This window comes from Hypanus sabinus, chromosome 21 (genome assembly GCF_030144855.1).
Source record: "Hypanus sabinus isolate sHypSab1 chromosome 21, sHypSab1.hap1, whole genome shotgun sequence".
Taxonomy (NCBI): domain Eukaryota; kingdom Metazoa; phylum Chordata; class Chondrichthyes; order Myliobatiformes; family Dasyatidae; genus Hypanus; species Hypanus sabinus.
Window position 1 is genome coordinate 45,239,462 of NC_082726.1, and position 22,654 is coordinate 45,262,115.

General features: G+C 38.3%; 1 protein-coding gene across 5 annotated transcripts in view; it reads right to left on the reverse strand.

Moving 5' to 3' along the window:
• Window positions 1-22,654, reverse strand: part of gbf1 (golgi brefeldin A resistant guanine nucleotide exchange factor 1) — a 282,405-nt gene that overhangs the window by 55,530 nt on the left and 204,221 nt on the right. For 4 of the 5 annotated variants that reach the window (XM_059946438.1, XM_059946437.1, XM_059946435.1 and 1 more), the window contains 9 exons: window positions 21,891-22,102; window positions 21,700-21,798; window positions 18,796-18,990; window positions 16,094-16,280; window positions 7,394-7,528; window positions 6,239-6,324; window positions 3,429-3,631; window positions 1,784-1,907; window positions 174-299 (listed from right to left, as the gene is read on the reverse strand). In XM_059946438.1, coding sequence (XP_059802421.1) covers window positions 174-299; window positions 1,784-1,907; window positions 3,429-3,631; window positions 6,239-6,324; window positions 7,394-7,528; window positions 16,094-16,280; window positions 18,796-18,990; window positions 21,700-21,798; window positions 21,891-22,102 — 1,367 coding nt within the window. The remainder of the gene's footprint in view (window positions 1-173; window positions 300-1,783; window positions 1,908-3,428; window positions 3,632-6,238; window positions 6,325-7,393; window positions 7,529-16,093; window positions 16,281-18,795; window positions 18,991-21,699; window positions 21,799-21,890; window positions 22,103-22,654) is intronic. The other variant, XM_059946436.1, reaches the window with a different exon arrangement.

The window sequence follows — 22,654 nt, forward strand, 5'->3', positions numbered from 1 at the left end:
TTTTGTAGGTTTTGTGCTAGCTAAATCAGGAGTGAACTTTTTTTAGAGATTGAATGGGACAGCTTTTTATATTTGTCAAGTGTCCTCAAATTCTTTTATCATTGTAGCAATTGAATAATGCAAGAGAAATATTTTTGAAGAAGATTCACCAATAAAGCTTCCAAAATACATACCTCCATTGTCATTGGTATATTTTGCTTACGAACATTATGATTGTGCTGGTCTGTATTGAGCATAATTACAGCATAAGCCAGTGCAAAGCATGCATCGTTGTTGCAAAATGGTGAGCCATTGATTTTCTGCAGAGAGTAAGAAACAAATGCAAAAATTTACCACTCAAAAATACAAAAACTGGTTCAAATTTATATTTTTCAACATGCAAGTGATTATTATAATAAACTTTGAGAGACAGCCATACATTTACTCTTCTCCTTTCATCATTATCATTAATTTTTTTTACTGCAATCTCATGCAGCAACAACTAAAAACATCTATGACAAGAAAATAGTAATCAATATAAATCCATATATTCAATCATTAATCAAAAGTAACACACAAAATGCTGGAGGAACTCAGCAGGCCAGGCAGCATCTATGGAAATAAGCACAGTCGATGTTTCGGGCTGCAGGCCTTTAGCAGGACTGGAGTAAAAAAGCTGAGTACTGTAATAGATTCAAAAAGTGGGGGAATGGGAGAGAGAATGACCAGGTGATAGGTGAAAGCTGGAGGGGGAGGGATGAAGTAAAGCGCTGGGAAGTTGTTTGGTGAGATGAGGTGAGAGAGCGAAAAGGGGATGGGAAATGAAGAAGGTGGGGGGAGGCAGTTGGGGGGACATTACTGAAAATTTGAGAAATCGATATTCATACCATCAGGTTGGAGGCTACCCAAACAGAAAACAAGGTGTTATTCCTCCAACCTAAAAGTGTGGCCTCATCATGACAGTGGAGGCCATGGACGGACATATTGCAATGGGAATGGAAAGTGGAATTAAAATGGGTGGTCAATGGGAGATCCCACTTGTTCTGGCAGATGGAGCATAGATGTTCAGCGAAGTATCTCCGAATCCACATCAGGTCTCACCAATGTACAGGCCACACCAGGAGTACCAAACACAGTAAATGACCATTAATCAAAAACAGTTCGAAACAGTACAAGCCATTCGGTCCAAAATGTTGTACTGATCTATACAAACCTACTCCATAATACGTGTTACTCTTCCCTCATACACAGCCTACAACCCTCTTTTTTTTCATCCATGTGCCATGGTTATTATGTTTCACAAATATACTTTGAAAAATGTTGCAAGTTCTTCTGAAAATAATTTCTACAGAAATTAAAATTACTTTCAATTTAGCACCTTTGAATAAAAACATTTTTTTCTCCTTTTCACATTAGTCTCTTGCGTTATTACTTTCAGTCAAGAAAATAGATAAAAGTATCCATCTATTCTCCACCAAAGTTGCCATGGAATCAACCAGGCTTTCCTTGAGCGTCTATCATTGAAAAGCATCTCACTTAGTGGCTTTTAACAATGAGAAGCTTTACCACTCTGTGAGGGCAGTAAAATACAACCCTGGACCTCAAAAAAGTAAATACTTGCAATTAATTTAACAAATCTGCCAGCTATCTTTCTGTCAGGTGCACCTACAGTAGGGACAAATAATACACAAGTCACCTCCAAAATATTGTTAGCAGTCACCAACCAGTACCTGCACTTATATTCCTCAAGATACTTACAGAACCATAATTTGATAAATTTTAACTTAGTTTCCAAAGAACATACATGCCAATGATCTGTGAAGACTTCTAGTAGTCTGTGAATTACAGGGGCTTCACCAGGAAGTCGGAAGGCTTCCAGATATGAGCGCAGTGCTTCATCAATTCTCAATCCTTGGAATGTGAAAGTACTAGTTTTAAAACAACAGCACAAGTTAGCAACACTGCAATGGTCAACATAATCCAAACATTAGTAATTTTAGGCCAGTTCCAAAGCAATACTTTTCTCATACAAAAAAAAATTAAAATTTGAAATAGAATGACACCCTTTTAGAACAAAGAGGAGAAGGAGGAGGAATTTCTTTAGCCAGATGGTGGTGAGTCTGTGGAATTTATTCCCATAGATGGCTATGGAGGCCAACTGATTGAGTAAAATTAAAGGTTGATAGACTCTTGATTGGTAAGGGCTTCAAAGGTTACAGTAAAAAGGCAGGAGAGTGAGGTTGCAAGGGAAAATAAGTGAGCATAATCAAATGGTGAAGCACCTTTGATGGGCCAAATGGCCTAAATTATCTCCTGTATCCAACGGTCGTATTCAAGAAAGATCAGCCAATTAATGCATACTAGGCAGAGGATTTGATGAGTGGTGGTCTTATTTCATAGGGAATACCGTAGAAAGAGCAAACCTTATTCTGCTAGAGAAAAATAAAAAGAACTGGCTCCAGTAATATGACTCAATTCAAAAGCCTGACCTAGACATGTTAATTCCTACAAACACAGCAGAACTAGCTACTCCTTTCTCCACTTTTAGCAATTTGGTCATTGTCAGTCTTGTGTGCTTTTCATGCCAATCATTACAACTATGTGGGTGTAGGATTACCATATCAATTGTTGTCTGTGCATTTTCCAACTTAGAAACAAAATGAACTTTAATGATTAAATGATTACAAACGGGTGTCTGTAAGAATGGAATCCTATTGTTACCCAATGACGGCCATTACTCCATTCACCAACTCTTAATAAACTTTCTGATACTTCACCATTTTTACGCCAAGATATTTATTTCATTATTTCACTCTTAATTCAATTTTGTTAAAACAAAGAAGAGCACACTATGTAGTCTGCAAAAGTACAAATCCTTAATTCCCCCTAAACTTAGCCCCACTGAGCCCTATTAATCAAATAATAGCTCTTTACTCCTATGCTCATCCAGAAAAAATCTATGCAGGTTATTGCTCACCTACAAGGTTAAATGGGAAGTACTTTTTTTTCACCACACAAACGAAATGTGTGAACAATCTGCTTTTAATTATAGGCATCCAAATAAATTAGCTCTCAGTCTTTAACGAACCATTTTGATATGAATTATGCTCTGGCAACTACTTGAGGTCAATGTTTGATGTCAACTAACCAGAAATTGAAAGAAGATCTGCTATGCACAAAAAACAGTCAATTTCTCCAAACATCTTTACCATTGTTTTAAAGTTTAACAGCAATGAATTACAAAGGTATGGAAATGATTCGAGAATTCTTAAACTAGCAAGTCACTGTACCAATCCCAAAACTCTCAGCCTATAAAGACAAATTTTAGCTTCTCATTTTTGAGCAGTTTCCTCCAGGATCTGATATACAAATAACAATTTCATACAATATATATTACTCATTGTATTGGACTATTTTAAAATAAATATTTAGAAAATGCATTTCAATACCCAACAAAACTGTCGAGAAGTTCAATACTTTTCCGATCACTGATGAACTCCCCAATCATTTTCTTGTCCAGTCGTGGATTTTCCCGTAGCCACTGAGCTACCTCGCGAGTGTCCATGGGAGAAGCAAGCAGGCCCTTCTCTTGAAGAAACTGAATGCCTTTTTTTGGTTTCTGGTTAAATTGTTCTGTTCCAGTGATAAGCAACTTGAGAAAAGATATCGAAATAATAATCACATTTTCAAGTGCACAGAGGTGCGTTTTTGTTCTCCCAAACTGTACTACTTAGGACTACAGTTATACTAGAGGAAAGCAAGCATCTGGTATGATGGTGTTCAGGAAAACAAGAGCTGACTAGCCCTCAAGTTCTGCTCTCTCAGGTAAATATACAGCTGTCTATAATTTGATGGAAATATCAACTGAAAGCAAGCAAAAACACTGCAGTATAGAGCCCTCATTTTATTAACATTAAATATTTAATTCACAGGAATTTCACAGCACCTTTTAATGTATAATACAGCTTGCACTCAAGATAAACAGAGACTGGTCTCATGGCTGCTCTTGCAGATGAGGGATGAGCAGAAACAGGAGGAGAAAGCAGGGACCTAGATGCCTCAAGGCAAGACTGCAATTGGTAGATAAATGGACGAGACAGTGGAAGAAGCTGAAGTCACAAGAATGTAATATTTGTATTGATTAATTGTTTGACTGAAGCAGTGTGTTGTTATAGGGAGAGACATAGTCATTAAATTAGATTTTATCATGCTGTGCCTATTCATTTATATCTTCACTACCCCCCAAGGGAGCTAACAGGCACTTTATGCACATTCTGTGTGAAATCATTGGGTACATTTCATTCAAAAACACAGGCTATAAACACTGAAGAACTCCCTTCAGGGTGTTCTTCAGGTTCTCAACTAAGATGCATTTACAGGAAGCACTTCTTCTGAAAAGGGAAGAATAGCATGCAATAGTCCACTATGACTCCGTAAAAGAACACTCAAGAAACCTGACTATGGGGAAAAATAAAGGGAAATCCCTCTAAATAAAAACACACTTGGAAGAGTTTTACTAATTTGGCATCAGGATATACAAAAAAATGGAATCACTCTAATATTAGTGACTGAAATTGCATGCTGCATATTCTTTTTTTAAAAGTCTTAGAGAATTGAAAAACAGTTTCTTCACGGCTGAAATACAAGTACAAATATACCCAAAGTTGTTTTCATCACTTGGAATATTCATACAGTCAAACCTTGCTGTGATGAATGAGCTAAAAAGACAACAGGATCAAGATGCAACAGGATTGGATATTTCTGTTGGTCATTATCTGATCTTCTCTTTCTATTTGCATTATTGGGTCTGCTGGGCATGATCAACAGCTTTGCCATTAACAACACATTACACCAAATCACAATGTGCTTCTAACTGCTGCTCCAACTGTTTCCATTAATCAATTCAATCTCACTCTAAGATATTCTCTTTGTTCTACTGTTCCTGCTACTGAAAACCAACTTGCTTCCCTTTAACCCAGTTGGACAAAGGGATCCAAGACTAGTTTTTCTAAACATTAACTATTTTTCTTTCCTCAGATGCTGCCTAAACTAGACGCAAGAGATCCTGCAGATGCTGGCAATCAATAGCAACACACACAAACTGCTGAAGGAATTCAGCAAATCAGAATGAGACCATTCATCAGGACTGGAATGGAAGTGGGTAGATGCCAGAATAAGGTGGAGGGTCTGCTTACACTGTTGTGCACTTTCATAATTTGTTTTTAGTTCAGAATTTAGACATTTGCAATTTTAAAAATTTTCACTAACTCTGCATAGAATATTGGTTTACTATATGACTGCCCACCAACTCCAAACACTATTCACATATACTACCCCTTCAATTAGATGGCTTGCCGAACATCAAAATCTTGGTTCCACTCCCTCCCCCACCCCTGTACCAAAAGCATCTAGATGATCTCTTGATGCTAATGGACTTATTTTAGAAACACAGAAAACCTGCAGCACAAAGCTGTGCCAAACGTCCTAATCTTAGAAATTACCTAGGGTTACCCATGGCCCTCAACTGTATTTTTCTAAGCTCCATACTTACTATCCATGAGTCTCTTAAAAGACTCTATCCCGCCTGTGATTCCCTCTTTGTCCAAAAGGTGTCATGGTTGATAGATCATCCATCCCATCACACACTGCATCCAACATCCAACGTCCAATCTGAAATTCTTTTGCTCTTCTAGAGCAAAGACTAGTCTTCAACTCTTAGACTAGAACTACATACCTCAAGGACACCCTCTTATGCAAAGTATCCAACTCCCAGCAGCCAATTCATCTCCTTTTAGAAACCCCACTACTCTCACTCACCAACACACATTAATCTCCAGCTTCCCAATGCACCCTTACCTACTCATCCACCCCAGCACCAGCAAATCTAAGTCTCAGACACACACTGCCAAATCCTCATGCCTTCAAAGTCTCAACTTAACTTATGGCTGACCTTGGATCTCATCAAAAACAAAGTTTGATCAGCTGGACCATGGACAGTGATTGGCTCAACACATCTAGTTACCCCAATAAATGCACTGTAATTACTCTGTGATTCTATTTATTCAATTAGCTTTCATCTGGTATCAGTACTAAACTAGCATTAGCATGCTGAATCTTATAAACAAAGCAGGGAGGGAAGATAATCAAAGGTTTCATAAGCTTAAGTGCAAATTGTAATATATACGCTACTCAGACCCAGTGTAATAAAATGTTCACTCAATGGCACATAATTAACTTTGTAACAAATGCTCTCCACTACCTTCTTCTTGCTTTTTATCTCCATTAGTTCTTGAGCAGTTGGTAGGAAAGAAGAGAATCGCGGTGGTTTCTTGGGTGTCTTCTCTGCTATAAATGAGCACCAAAACTTGTTAACATTGAAAGCTTGCCAACATACATTGCGAAGAATGCACTTTAACAGTTTATTTTCCGGCCCTTTTCAATCCAAAAAGGATAAAATAATCAGGTCCTGCAGCTCAAAAAGGTTCACCTTTATTCCTGAATTCTTATCTTGAAAATGTTTCTTTTAATAAAAGATGCATTGATAATTTAGAGACAGAATACAAGTGGCTCAAAAGATGGCCCAACAGCTTCTCAAGGTGAATTTTAGAAATGCGATAATTGTTGGTCTTGCCAGAAACACTTACACCCTGAAAAATCAATAAATTAAAAATATTAAATATAAGTCACAAATATATTATATTTATTTTTTCAATTAATTTTTGGAACCAGATTACTGTGGTAAAATTGAAGGATTATGCACCGTTTTCCAACCATGGGAGGATGACATCAATTTGTCTCATTAAGTTTATTAACTATTACAAGTTGTTGGAACTAAAGGCAATTCTTTTTTTTCCCCTCTTCATCTTAATTCATGGAACTGCAATCAAATGTAGCAGCTTCATTACATCTTGATCAGACACAGACATGCTCAGTGAAAGCTACAAATTACCTCAGGAGCCTTCATAGCCAGAGCTCAACTGAATTATCCAATAAGTTTCAAATTCTTCATCTTACAACAAGTCAAAATGCAGGAAAGAATCTTCTGACCCATAAAGAATTCAGTTATTCTTCCAAAAGGATTGCACTAAGATTAAATAAAGCTCTATCACCTTCATATTTCTAATTAGTTGTATTTGCTTCACACAAAAAAAAAACTTTCTTATATTACTTCATATACTAAGATGAACCATTACTAAATATGTCAGAAAAGTGACCGGGGCTACAAGATGTTTAATTTCAAAGCGACCTTGTTTTGTTTATGACAGGAGCCAAGGAGGCAAATAGGGGTTCTCAGGTTCTCATGACATGGATTTAATGCCTCAGTCCAATGTTCAAGGGGTAAAGTTCTAGTTATCTGGATCACAGAAAAAAATTCCAAACAACCGAGGGATATTTCTACCTACAACATCCTTACCTGATTCACTTTCCTCAAGTTGCCGACCCAGCTTCATTTTCTGAGCCATAAGATGACCACTGGTGGGAGGATGAGGTAGTGATGGTTCCGCATCTAAAGGGACTGACACAGGAGCAACCCCTGTCCTTTCAGCACCTGCAAAAAAATAAAAATAAAATATAGACAGGTTTTGATTGCATAATGCTTAAATGCTTATAGCCTTGGGTTGTTCTGAAAGAGTTCTGACACAGTTATGTATACTGTCACAGTTATGCAGCAACTACTATAAATCAGGCAGGTTCAGATCCCAAATAGCAACATAATAAATGGAGCCAAGAACTATGTGCTGTAAATTTGAAATAACAGAAAAGATAGGAAGCACTCAGCAAGCCGAGTAGCATTGTGGGAAGAGAAGTGGTGTCATTGCTTCAGATCAAGGACCCTGATCAGAATTAAATAAATGAGAAAAGGATTGGATAGGGGAAAGGATGGAGTGAACAGACAGTACACACCAGAATAATTAAGGTAACAATTACATATAAAAACAAAATTAAAGACAGAAGAAGAAAAGAAAGAAAATGAAACAAAGGTCCAATCATTCTGTGAAAAGAATGGGAAGAAAAAAGAGTCAAGACCCAAAACTGTCAAATTCAATATTCAGAGCTAGCTAAGGACTGCAACATACCTCAGCTGAAAGATGAAAAACTGCTTCTCAATCTCCTACTGGGGATCATTGCAGAAACACAAGAAACGAAAGGCAGACATATCATGGTGGGAAAGAGATAAAACAATTTCTAGTGACAGGTGACTAGAAATTCAGGAATGTCCCATGAAATGAAGAGAGGTGTTCTGAAAAGTGGAGACCCAATTTGCATTTTGTTTCCACGTGTCCACATCACGAGCCTTGAAGTTAGAGTAAACTAGAAGTAGTACAATTCCATTGAAGGTGGTGTAAATTATGAAAGATGATCTATTGAACATGGAAACTGATGGGTGGAAGCTGAGGACAAGGGGGAGACAAACAAGAGAAAATCTGCAGATGCTGGAAATCCGAGCAACAAGGGAGAGGCCTTTCTGTGGGAGGAGAGAACCTGAGAGCAGAAAGCAGAAAAGTGAGTTCCAAGGTTAGGAACCTGATCACAAGTTGATTATGGAATTCATACAGCTTTATAGAAAGCCATGAATTCCATAAACAGCTTGTTCTTCCCTCCCCTTTCAGCCTTCCAAAGTGAAAATTCTGACTGTGATTTCCTGGATTGCTACTTTCATTTCCACTAATCACTACTCTTCTCAAGGTATGCTCTCATTGAGCTGTGGGATACACAACACCTACTACTGTACTTGTTCTCTTTCCCCCATCTACGTGAAGTAGCAATTTACTTGCACATCTTCCAATCAACTATATTTAATTCAGTGCTCACAATGGATCGCCGCTATGTTAATGTTATACTGGGCACAGAATGCCTTTAGCCATTATACAAAGGTGACAGTGTTAATTCCATGTTAGATTTCTTTGCTGACCTGTCAGTGGCTCTCTACATTGCTCCAACGATGCGATAAGCTCAATCAATCAACTCTATATTGTCTTCTGTCTGCACACTGCCTCAGAATTCAATATTGAATTTAAAATTTCAGTTAACAATGTTTTATTCCCTCTGTCCACAGATTTGACTGCACATTCTGGTTCAATTTATTTTTCATTTTCTCTTCAGTCTCTAACTGATCATTTTTAAAGTGATTGTTACCCCATTGAGAGCTTTGGACTCTACCAAAAAACAGTTATTCCGTCTTGTCTCCACTGCCCTTAGTTTACCATTTGGTAAAACAGCATTCTTTCTGTTTATTGGATTGTCAGCCTAACAAAATTAGTGTTTAACTCAATGGACTGCATGCAATTTCCACAAACACCTAACTGAAGTGCAAAGATTTTACCTTCAAACAATAACTAACAATGCCTCTCAAATTTTCACAGAAGCTCTATGATACAAACCAGTTACTTCCATTAACTATATTGAATATATATTTTTGCTTTCAATTAATTAGCCCAGTTTTCACTGAAACGCCACTGCCCTCACTCCGCTAAGCTACTCCAATATTCTACATTTGTCAGTTTAAGAAAGGAAAACTTGCTTACTGAGAAGCACACACAAAATCCTGGAAGTTAGCAAGTCAGGGAGTATCTATGGAGAGAAATAAACAGTCGATGTTTAGGACCAAGACCCTGCATCAGCCAGTCTGGTGAAGGATCTAGGCCCAAAAAATTAATTGTTTAGTTCTCTCCATTGATGCTGTCTGACCTGCTGAGTTCCTCCAGCATTTTGAGCCTTACTGTAGATTTCCAGCCTTTACAGAAAGCTTTTACATTTATTATTGCTTAAATCACGAGCCAAGTGGAAACACACCAAGCTGAACCTCATACAAAGCAATTACAACACACAAGCAGGATCCATGAAAGTTACCTGAAGAATGTTGGTTGATGGTAAAACCATATCACACTAGCTTTGTCATCTGTCAAAGCTATCAACTTTACTTAACAGCAATGATGTTTAGATTTCATTACAAAAAGACACAAAAGCTTCCTAAAATTAATTTTTTTCATAATCATCACCATAAAAGTTAGTAACAACTTTGTTGCAAACATAAATATTTAAAAACCTGGCACCCATTAGCTATCCACTTACATGATAGGTTGCTACAGTTGTGAAATTTTATATTCTTTCCATAAATGTTGTTAAGCTCACCGAACCAAATGGAAGATCTGAGAGTTAATTCCTAACCCTCAATGCAAGATCTGGGGTGCATCACCAAATTAACCTGATGGTGAAATGCAATCTGAAAATCTCAGAGAGCTCAGCCAGCAAAGTTGAGAGTCCCAAAGTTACTAACACTGAAAGATAAAGTATTAGCAGTTCCATCAGGAACCAACAGTAAAACCCTGCAAAATCTAGGCTCTATCTTCACTTGAACAAAGTATAATTACTGTATACCAATGGCCTAAATTCCTCTCATATGCTCTCCTATAAAATCAAGTCCTCAAATGCAGCATCTGATTATTTCATCCAGTGGACAATTCAGAGATTAAGTACATAAATTCAGTAGAAAAGGTCAGGGTGTTGGAGTCAGAAGTCAACAACAGGCCAATGTTCAGCTCTCTACTCTGCGAGATTTACTCATCCCCATCACTGCACTCTAGTTCCAAGTGTTATTTGATTACTTTTTATCATTTGCATGATTTGCTCTTTTTACTCATATTGGATGTTTGAAGTTAACACAAGTGAATCTGCAGATGCTGGAAATAAATAAAAAACACAAAATGCTGGCAGAACTCAGCAGGCCAGACAGCATCTATGGGAGGAGGTAGTGACGAATTTTTCGGGCCGAAACCCTTCATCAGGACTCCTGATGAAAGGTTTCAGCCCGAAACGTCGTCATTACCTCCTCCCATAGATGCTGTCTGGCCTGCTGAGTTCTGCCAGCATTTTATGTTTTTGATTGGATCTTTGAAGGCCTTTTTTAATGAGTTCTATTAGGTTTGTTTTGTGGATGCCTGTAAGAAGATTAACTTCAAGGTTATACATAATTACATTTTGATAATATACTTAGAACTTCAGAACATAAAGTAAAATTATAAGGGTACACACACACGCACGCACGGGCAGCCCAGGTCAAAATTTCCGTTACTGTGAATAGCCAAGCGAATAAAAGAATACCTGATTTCCAAAAGGCATAAAGTTAAAGATGACATATTTCTTTAATATTTTAAACAAGATTACTTTTTTATTTCCATCTTTTACAGTTTCAAAATAACAAAAAAGGAAAAGGGCCCGAAGCAAAAGGTTGGGCACCTTGCACAGTTGGTACTTAGTAACAGCCCCTTTGGCAAGTATCACAGCTTATAAACGCTTTTTGTAGCCAGCTAAGAGTCTTTCAATTCTTGTTTGGGGGATTTTCGCCCATTCTTCCTTGCAAAAGGCTTCCAGTTCTGTGAGATTCTTGGGCTGTCTTGCATGCACTGCTCTTTTGAGGTCTATCCACAGATTTTCGATGATATTTAGGTTGGGGTACTGTGAGGGCCATGGCAAAACCTTAAGCTTGCGCCTCTTGAGTCAGTCCATTGTGGATTCTGAGGTGTGTTTAGGATCATAAGAATTACTAAAATTCCCACTTGAGATGGGAGCAAAAATTATCTAGGATCTGTTGGTAGAAACTCAGATAGAGACAAGAGGGTTTACAGAAGAGAGATGTATTAGCTAGTTGAGTAGTGTTACAACAACCTTGCACTCAACGCCAGTATGACCAAAGAGCTGATTGTGGACTTCAAAAAGGGTAAGACAAGGGAATATGAACCAATCCTCAAAGGGATCAGAAGTGGAGAGAGTGAGTAATTTCAAGTTCCTGGGTATCAAAATCTCCAAGAATCTAATCTGGTCCCATCATATCCATGAAGATATAAAGAAGGCAAGACAGCAACAACATTTCATTAGAAATTTGAGGAAATTTGGTTTGTCACCTAAAACACTCAAAAACTTCTACAGATGTACCGTGCAGAGCATTCTGGGTTGCTGCATCACTGCCTGGGGGCTACTGCACAGGATCGCAAGAAGCTACAGAAAGTTGTAAAATTAATCAGCTCATTCATGAGTATAGCCTCTGTAATAACCAGGATATCTTCAAGGAGCGGTGCCTCAGAGAGGCAGTGTCCATTATTAAGGACCCTCATCACCCAGGACATACCTTATTCTCATTGTCACTATCAGGAAGGAGGTACAGAAGCCTGACAACACACACTCAGTTATTCATGAACAGTTTCTTCTCTGCCATCTGACTTCTACATAGACATTGAAACCATGAACACTATTTCACTACTTTTTTCTGTTTTTGCACTATTTTTAATTTAACTATTTAATATACACACATACAACAACTGCAATTGATTTTTTCTATATTTATCATGTATTGCACTGTACAGCTGCTGCTAAATTAACTGATTTCTCAACATATACTGGTAATATCAAATCTGTTTCTGATTAAACTATAACACATTAGCAATGATAGTTCAGAAAATATTTCAAATCACTTCCTGAATTTATAAGAACACTTGAGCAAGAGGTGAAACAAGTGTCAAATCATTTATTTATTTCTGTAAAATAAACTTGAAATGCAACAATTTATTAGAAACACAACCGATTTCTTGTAATCCACTACAAGGCAACAGATCCTAGATAATTTTTCCTCCCATCTCAAGTGGGAATTTTAGTAGTTGAATTGAATTGAATTGATTTATTTCTTATATCCATCACATACATGAGTAAAAACCTTTGTTACATCTCCATCTAAATATCTACCAAATAATACATTTATCAATCCTTCCCAAGCAATCAATTTTCAAAAAGCAACAGCTTTTTAGTTCATTAAATATTTACAATCTTCAAAATTTAAAGTGCTCTGTATTTTCTAAATTTTCAGCATTTGTCACACCGATGCTCAAAAATTAAGATGAAATCATGTAATCAACTAAATTCTGCACCGTAAATCAATTCAGATGTGTGGTGTTCTGTGGAAGAATAAAGAGATGCATTCCAAGGCCCTGCTTATATTTATAGCAAATATTTTTGTTCACCAATTGCATTATTATTTACTTAAGGCTTGCCCTGAAATCCTTAAACACATAACTTGATGGCATGCAGGTGTTCACTAACACAGTGGCATTTACCAGCAATAAAAATTCCAAATGCTATTTTAATACACTGCTTCAACTTTCCAAGGTACAAAATAATAAGGGTTTGCAAAAATACACTGTATTCCCTACAGCAATAAGGACAGAATAATACCTCATCAACTAGAGCATAGAAAGGCAATGAGCATCTTTCACCAAACCTGAAGAACATTATTTAGATTGCACATATTATTAAACTGTGTCTGAATTCAGTATCGTGTTTTTTAAAGCTACTTTCAGTCATGCAATTGAGAATTACTATTTCACATGATCATCCAGATGCCACTCTAGATGATGCTCAGATACAAGAACTGAGAAAAGTTACATAAACCCATTGCAGCTAGCCCAAAGCCATCCAAGTACATGAGACCTTATCCCAACCGAACCATCATTTTCAGAATGCCTGCCCTCTCTCTCTACCTCTTTCTCATACACAGTCTGTCAGCCTCTATCTTTCTCTTGCATTCTCTGCATTCAGCATATTGCAAACCTAAATGCTTTAATAAATACATGCACACACCACACAAACACTGCATGCAGAATCAATTTCCTTTGGACTCAGATCAGGTGAGCAGACTATGCCATTCTAATATGCAGCACTGCCAATACCTCCCAGTAGACTTTTTATTGACTTCTTTGAATAGTCAACCATTAATAATAGTCGTGTGGAGTGCTAATAGATGCTCTCCCGCTCTCCAATAAACCAAGCACAGTTATTAAAGCAGAATGCAGCATCAGCTTTTTCTCCATCCACAATGAAGCCAACTGATTTCTGGTCAAGCTTGAATCAATAGTAAGCACGGTAAAGTAACACAATCAATATAACAAAAACAATGAAATTCAATGACCAAAGCCCGTCACTTATAACCATTTGTATTTTTGAGACAGCAGCTGATTCACAAGTGAGACATACGATTATTTTTGCATTTGAAAAAATTTGTGCAGTGCAGGAGACTGCTTAGCCCATTGTGATCTTGTGACTCAGATCTACAAATTTTGTCTCAATTCCCTGCAACCTCACATTTGCCACTCAAACAGATCCCCAACTCTCCATTGCAAGAGATTTACTCTTAGTTTTTACACTTTCAAGAAGTGCATAACAGATAGCCATAGTTGCTGCTCTATTTTAAAGAGCAAGTTGTAGGAAAACTGCTGCCTTCAGAAATGAGATCACAGCATCAATATCTGGTAGAATACAAAGTACAAGCTTCAGTTGCAAAGTACAAACCCCATTTCCAGAAAAGTTGGGATATTTTCCAAAATGCAATAAAATCAAAAATCTATGATATGTTAATTCACATGAACCTTTATTTAACTGACAAAAGTACAAAGAAAAGATTTTTAATAGTTTTATTAACCAACTTAATTGTATTTTGTAAATATACACAAATTTAGAATTTGATGGCTGCAACACACTCAACAAAAGTTGGGACAGAGTTAAAATAAGATTGAAAAGTGCACAGAATATTCAAGTAACACCGGTTTGGAAGACTCCACATTAAGCAGGCTAATTGGTAGCAGTGAGGTATCATGACTGGGTATAAAAGTAGCGTCCATCAAAGGCTCAGTCTTTGCAAGCAAGGATGGGTTGTGGCTCAGCCCTTTGTACCAATATTTGTGAGAGAATTGTTAGTCAGTTCAAAAGGAACATTTCCCAACGCAAGATTGCAGAGAATTTAGGTCTTTCAACATCTACAGTACATAATATTGTGAAAAGATTCAGAGAACTCAGAGACATCTGAGTGCGTAAAGGGCAAGGTCGGAAACCACTGTTGAATGCGTGTGATCTTCAAGCCCTCAGGCGGTACTGCCTAAGAAACCGTCATGCTACTGTGACACTTATAGCCACCTGGGCTCGGGAGTACTTCAGAAAACCATTGTCACTTAACACAGTCCATCGCTGCATCCAGAAATGCAACTTGAAACTGTATTACGCAAGGAGTAAGCCATACATCAACTCTATGCAGAAACGCCGGCGAGTTCTCTGGGCCCGAGCTCATCTCAGATGGACTGAAAGACTGTGGAACCATGTGCTGTGGTCAGATGAGTCCACATTTCAGCTAGTTTTTGGAAAAAACGGGCATCGAGTTCTCCATGCCAAAGATGAAAACAACCATCCTGATTATTATCAGCAAAAGGTGCAAAAGCCAGCATCTGTGATGGTATGGGGGTGCATCAGTGTCCACGGCATGACTGAGTTGCATGTATGTGAAGATACCATTGACTCTGAGGTGTATATTAGGATTTTAGAGAGACATGTGTTGCCATCAAGGCGACATCTCTTCCCGGGACACCCATGCTTATTTCAGCAGGACGATGCCAGACCACATTCTGCACGGGCTACAACAGTGTGGTTTTGTAGACACAGAGTGCATGTGCTTGACTGGCCTGCTGCCAAAATGTATGGCGCATCATGAAGAGGAGAATCAGACAACGGAGACCATGGACTGTTGAGCAGCTGAAGTCTTATGTCAAGCAAGAATGAACAAAATTTCCAATTGCAAATCTACTATAATTATTATCCTCAGTTCCAAAACGATTAAAAAGTGTTATTAAAAGGAAAGGTGATGTAACACAATGGTAAACATGCCTCTGTCCCAACTTTTGTTGAGTGTGTTGCAGCCATCAAATTCTAAATTTGTGTATATTTACAAAATACAATTAAGTTGGTCAGTAAAACTATTGAAAATCTTTTCTTAGTACTTTTGTCAGTTAAATAAAGGTTCACGTGAATTAACATATCACAGTTTTTTATTTTATTGCATTTTGGAAAATATCCCAACTTTTCTGGAAATGGGGTTTGTAAATAACTAACACTGCGCCTATTTGAAATGATTGTCTGACAGACTTAAAAGCAAAATAATTGATTTTGAATTGTCTTCTATAATTTCAATTAGCTCCAACTGAACATCGATAGTTAGTTTTGTGAAGATTATTATTCTACAATAATAATTTTGGTGGCACGCACCCCTTTGTAGACAGTCTACAAAGAAACTATTCCTTACCATTAGAGATCTCTTTTCTTTGATTTGTTTCTGTTGTCTGAGTACTTCCATCCTTGCTGTCTTGTTGCAGAGTATTATTGAGAACTCGAGCTTGGCAATGAGCCTCTGTGCTGTCAATAACTGTTAACAAGGCCTCAAGTGACAACAAGTGAGTGGTGTACAGTTGTCCAGATACAGGAAAAGCATTCTATACAAATAGAAAAACTAGTTCAATAGAACTGAAAATACAAACATTCCAAAAGAATCACATTTCTATGAATATTTCAGCAAGTTTGTTTGGATAAAGGCTTATGAAAATCCAGCAAACTTAAATAACATACATTTTTAAGTGCAGATGGAGGCTGGATTGCAAGTATACTTGGTACCAAGGAAAATGTGAAAACTGTATTACTTCTTGTATGTGTCTTCCTAGTTCTATATTAAAGTACAGGTGGCCCCCGTTTTTCGAACGTTCACATTACGACAGATCGCTGTTACAAAAGATTTACATTAGTATCTGTTTTTGCTAACTACAGGATTTTCGCTTTTGCGGAAAAGAGACGCCTGCTTTGTACGTGTGCTTACCCCAAGAAAGACTACCATGACCGTGAAACCTTGTGTGGATAGTTGTGTGCACATGCATGTGCGTATGTACACATGTATGTATGTATGTGTGTACGTGCATAAGCATGTATGTGCCAATTTTTTCTACAAATCGATCTTGGCTCGCTATCTTCCCGATTTTGATAAGTGAAACCAAACAATATTTCTACTTTATATAGGCTGTATATTTATCATATAATTCCTGCTATTACTATATGTTATTTGGTAGGTTATTTTTTGGGTCTGGGAACGCTCAAAAATATTTCCCATATAAATTAATGGTAATTGCTTCTTCGCTTTACAACATTTCGGCTTACGAACGGTTTCATAGGAACACTCTACCTTCAGATAGCAGGGGAAATCTGTATATTCTCACAGTAGAATATTCAGCCCCTATACACTATTACCCCTATCAAGTTGCTCTTAAGGCTCTCTACCTCTTTACCAACAAAAGACCCAAACAGTTCCTGTCCTCCACCGCCCTCCTCTGTCTGGCAGAACTGGTCCTCACCCTCAACAATTTCTCCTTCAGGTCCTCCCACTTTCTCCAAACTCAAGAGGTAGCCATGGGTACCCATGGGCCCCAGCTATGCCTGTTTTTTTGCTGGCTACATGGAAAGTCAATGTTCAAATGCTCCCCAACTCTTCCTGGACTACATTGACTACTACACTGGTGCTGCTTTATGGATCCATGCTGAGTTAATCAAGTTCATCAACTTTGCCTCCAACTTCCACCATGTCCTTAAATTCACTTGGTCCATTTCTGACACCTCTCTCCCCATTCTAAATCTCTCTGTCTCCATCTCTGGACAAACTGTCCAACATCTTTTATAAAGCTGACGATTCCCATGGCTATACCTCTCCCCTCTGTGTCCTGAAACAATGCTATTCCCTTCTCTCAGTCCCTTCATCTCTGCCGCATCTGATCCCACATCTTCCTCCTTCAAAGAACGGGGTTTCCTTTCCTCCATATTGATGCTGTGGATCACGCTGACATCCACACTTGCCACATCATCCTGCCAACTTAACAGGAATAGAGTTCCTTGTCCTCAACTACCACCCCATGAACCTTCGCATCGAGCACATCAACCTCCACAACTTGCACAATCTTCAAAGGGATCCTACCACCGACTATATCTTTACCACCACCTCTCTGCAGTGATCATTCCCTCTGTGATTCCCTTGCCTATTCAACACTCCCCACCAATCACTCTTCTGGCATATATCCCTGCAAGTGACAGAAATGCTACAACCTGCCCTTTCACCACCCCAAAGTGATATTCCAGATGAAGCAACACTTCACTCATGAATCTGTTGGGATTGTCAATTGTATCTGGTGCTCCAGATGCAGCTTCCTCTACAATTATGAGACTCGATGTAAATTACGACACAACTTTGTCAAGCACCTCCACTCCATCCGCCAAAAGCAGAATTTCCAACCATTTTAATTTCTATCCCCATTCCCATTCTGACATGTTGGTCCGTATCCTCCTCTTTTCACACAATGAAGCCAATTTTGGTGTGGAAAGGCAATACCTCTTACCCCATCTAGGTAGCCACCAACTTGATGGCATGAATATCAGTTTCTCCTACTGATAACTTTTTTTAGCTTTCCCCTTCCCCACTCTAGCCTCTTGCCTCTTCTCATCGCCTGCCTATCACCCTCCCCCCCCCCCCAGTTCCCCTCCTCCTTCCCTGTCTCCCATGGTCAACTCTCCTCTCAGATTCCTTCTCCAGCCCTTTACCTTTCCCAATCACCTATTACCTTCTTGCTAATCCTCCTTCCCAATCTCCATCTTCTCCCCCCCGCCCGCCCTCCCCCTTCCTTTCCAGTCCTGAAGAAGGGTCTCAGCACAAAACATCAACTGTTCATTCATTTCCATGAATATTGCCCAACCTGCTGAGTTCCTCCAGCATTTAGTGTATGTTGCTCTGGATATCCAGTATCTACAGTATCACTTTTTAAAAGCTTACTGTGTTTATGTTTATTACAAAATTATCATAGTATTATTAATGAATTTCTCAATCAACTTCTTTCCTCAGACTGAAGATATACAATCAGAATAAGATTAAAAAATGGACTGCCAATACTTCCATTGAGTCAATCAATTAAAATGTACCTTCGAAAGGAGTTTGGTAAGATCTTCAAAAAGATTACAACAGTAGAAATCACAGTCAAAGTTGATGTACAGTTCTGTGGCAAAGCTTGGGATTCGCCAGAGTTGAACCAATGCCTCCAAAGCCATTTCCTTCATTTCATATGGCATTTTGGGATTCTCTGATGTGACCAAATCCATTAGTTTTTTCAAGTACATCTAGGGAGAAAAAAAAATCAGTCACATACATTTAATTTGTATTATGTCATTCAAATATTCTTATCTATAAAAAAACGTGTCACACTTCAGACTTCTACAATATATAAACTACTAAGTTTTACTAGTTTGCTAAAAGTTGCGCAAATTTGATTTCTGAAACTAATACAACTTATCTACAAGGACAAGACATCTCAGTGGAAGGCAAAGCCTTTCAAACAAATTGACATTGGCCACATTACATGATAACTTGCTAGATGAAAGATCAAATGAAATTATATATTAAAAACTGGACAAGCCGAATTTGGGTTCTTTGCTAGTACAAGGAGACTTAAGATTGTTTAATATTATTTCCTGTATACAACAAAATAATTCCTACTCCGGGTCCAATGTAGCACACAAAAAAACACAAAAGGTAAGGAACACAACAATAATAATAAAAAATAAATATAAATGCATAAGATAACTTATATACATAGGTTGATTGTACATCCAGAAAGTGATGCTAGGCTGTAATTAAGATGAATGACTTGAAATAATAAAGCAATAGTGGAGTTAGTGGGTGGAGGTGTTGATGAGCCTTACTGCTCGGGAAAAGTAACTGTTTTCGAGTCTGGTAGTCCTGGTGTGGATGATACGTAGCCTCCTCCAAATGGGAATGAGGCAAACAATCCATGAGCAGACTACATGGGATCCTTCAAGATGTTGCTGGCCCTTTTCCAACAGCTTTCTGTATGTATGTCCTTGATGGCGAATAAGCAATCATGCAGCTTGTCAGGATGCTCCTTATTGCACATTTGTGGAATGACAGGAATATGGATGTGCAAAGTCCAGCTCTCTTCAGCCTCCTCAGAAAATGGAGGCAATAATGAGCTTTCTTGACTGTGTAGGACGTCTTCTGGGACCACGAGAGGCTATGTGCGATGTGGGCTCTGATGGTTGCAGACTTTGCCACCTATGTAAAGGGTCATGTGAGTGGAGTGAATGCTCTTGAAGTTGGTAACCATCTCCTTAGTCTTCGTGATATTAAGGAAGAGGTTATTTGCCTGGAACAAGGCTTCAAGCTTTTCTACCTCCTCTCTGTAGGCCATCATTGTTCACGATGAGCCCCACCACTGTCATGTTATTGCCGAACTTGACAATGTGACTGCTCGGCTATTTGGCAATGCAGTCATTGTGAGCAGAGTGTACAGAAATGGGCTCAGCACACAGCCGGGGGGTGGAGGGGGCACACTTGTTGAGCATACTGAGGAAGGCAGGAGCGTTTGTGCATGCAATCTGAGCTCTGTTTATTAGGAAGTCCAATACACAGTTGCACAGTGGTGTATTTACACCAAATAGGAACTTGTTTACCAAGGTCTTTTGGTAAGTTGAATGATAAACTGAAATCCAGAAACAGCATTCTAACATAAGTGTCCTTGTTTTGTAGGTGTGTCAGACCCAGGGGTATGACAAATGGTATGGTATGTCATTAAGCATATTGGTGATATATGCCATTATCAACTGTTCAAAGCATTTCATGATGATTGGCATCAGTGCCATTGGGCAGTAGTTATTTATATCTGAAGGTGTGGAAGTTCTTTGATACATTTATGATGGCGGCTGATTTGAAATTGTGGGGACAGCAGCCTGAGTGAGTGAAATGCCGAAGATGTCCATGAACATGTCAGTGAGCTGGTCTGGGATGTTATCTGTCCCAGTCGTCTTACTCTCGAATCTCTGTAGAGTCCTTCTGATGTCTGCTGCTGTTACAGACAGAGGCTGCTCACCTGAGGGGGGGGGGGGGCAGCACTGTGTTGCATGCCTCAAAGCATGCATAAAATTGTTAAGAGCATCAGGGAGGGAGGTGTACAGTTGACGCTGTTTATCCTCGCACAGTCAGTAATGCCCTTGATGCTCAGCCACATACACTGGTGATCATTGTCAGACAGGGTTTTTTTGTGTGTGTGTAGGCAGTTTTTGCCCTCTTGATGCCTAAAATGAGATTTCTCCTGGCTGCTCTGAGAACTGTTATGACACCGAACTTGAAGGCAGAATCCTAAGCTTTTAGTAAGGAGTGTACATCTGAATTCAGTCAGGAATTCTGGTTGGGTAGTGAGATGATCATTCTTGAGGCACCAGCATTCTTTACATACATACTAATTAACTGTGTCTACACACTTACTGAGAAAAGCTCAGAACAAGAACAATACAGAAAATTATCTGCTAAACAAAAATGAAAATTAAATCTTTAAATATATCCTTAGGGAAACCACTATAAAGGTAAACATTGAAAATGCTTTTGATCAATGATCAGGACAGAAGAATTAGTTGGAATGCAATTCATTATAAACTACTTCATAACTGCTCAAATATTCAACATTATATTAATCATTACAGAGATCCATTTTATAATCCAAGTGTTTTTGAATTCAAATCCCTTCAGTCTAGCCAGTTATACAGGTTACCACATTTCACATATGATTTTCTGCTACAAACAACATAATCCTCTGAAGATGAAAATAATCCAATTTGTTGATCACCAAGTTTGAAATGAGTTTCAAAATGTAATGTGCAAAAATGTGGTGTACTGAACTAAAGAACGATAAGATCTTTGCAACAAAATTAAATGAGAATTACAACGTCCATCATTATTGGTTGCTATGAGTATTCTTGCAAAGCAGATTCAAATGATCAGGAATTCTAGGCTAAAATGCATTAAATTTCACCTACCTCAAGTTGAAACTTAAGATGTTGCCTCATACTCTCAAATAACAGGAAGCACAGCCTGAGAGAAGTGGCATATAAATTAAGACGTTCCACAATTAGCAGCTGTAAAATAAATGGCATGAAACATTTACACTACAATGCAAAGCAATTATGTGTGCTCAATCACAAAAGGTTGTGCAATTCAGCATTCCTACCTGGAACAGGTGTCGGCAGAGCTCATCTTTAACAAGACCTAGCAATGATGTATAATTAGCAATAGGCGCTGATTCCAGTGCGATGGTAAGCAACTGTAAACCCACATGAATCATCACATCAGAATTATGGCGGTCGTGTGGATTGGTTAGGGATATGAGGAAACGGAACAGCTCTCGTATACATGGTAACCCATATGGAACCAAAGCTGCACCTGAGAAAGGCACACTGATATTAATCTAAATTTTAAAATATATTCAACATGAGCCTTCAGGCTTTTCATCTATTTCAACTCAGCCATTCAATAGGTCTTTCGATCTCTTTACTCTCACATGCTCATCGAATTTTATTTTGAAAGCATCAGAAGGCACCCGTGGTAGTGACTTTTACATTAGAATCACTGAGTAAAGATGTTTCGCGTTCAAAGGTAAATTAAAAGAGGAGTATTAGGTCACTTTGTTCATTAACCATGCCACTATTCATTAAGTCTGTGGCTAATCAGATTTTGGCCTCAACTCCACTTCTCTTGTTGACCCACATAAACCTCGATTCTCCTGAAGTCCAAAAATCTGAAAGTCTTCAATACGTGAAGTAACCAAACATTCACAACTCCATGGATTAGAATTATAAAGATGTACAATCCTTTTCTACAAAAGGAAAAGCTCCTCCAGATCACTTTCTTGAAAAGGTAATACCATCTTCAGAGACACTGTGCCCTGATTCTGGATTCATGCATAAGCCATTTGATAAAAGAGCACAATACGGC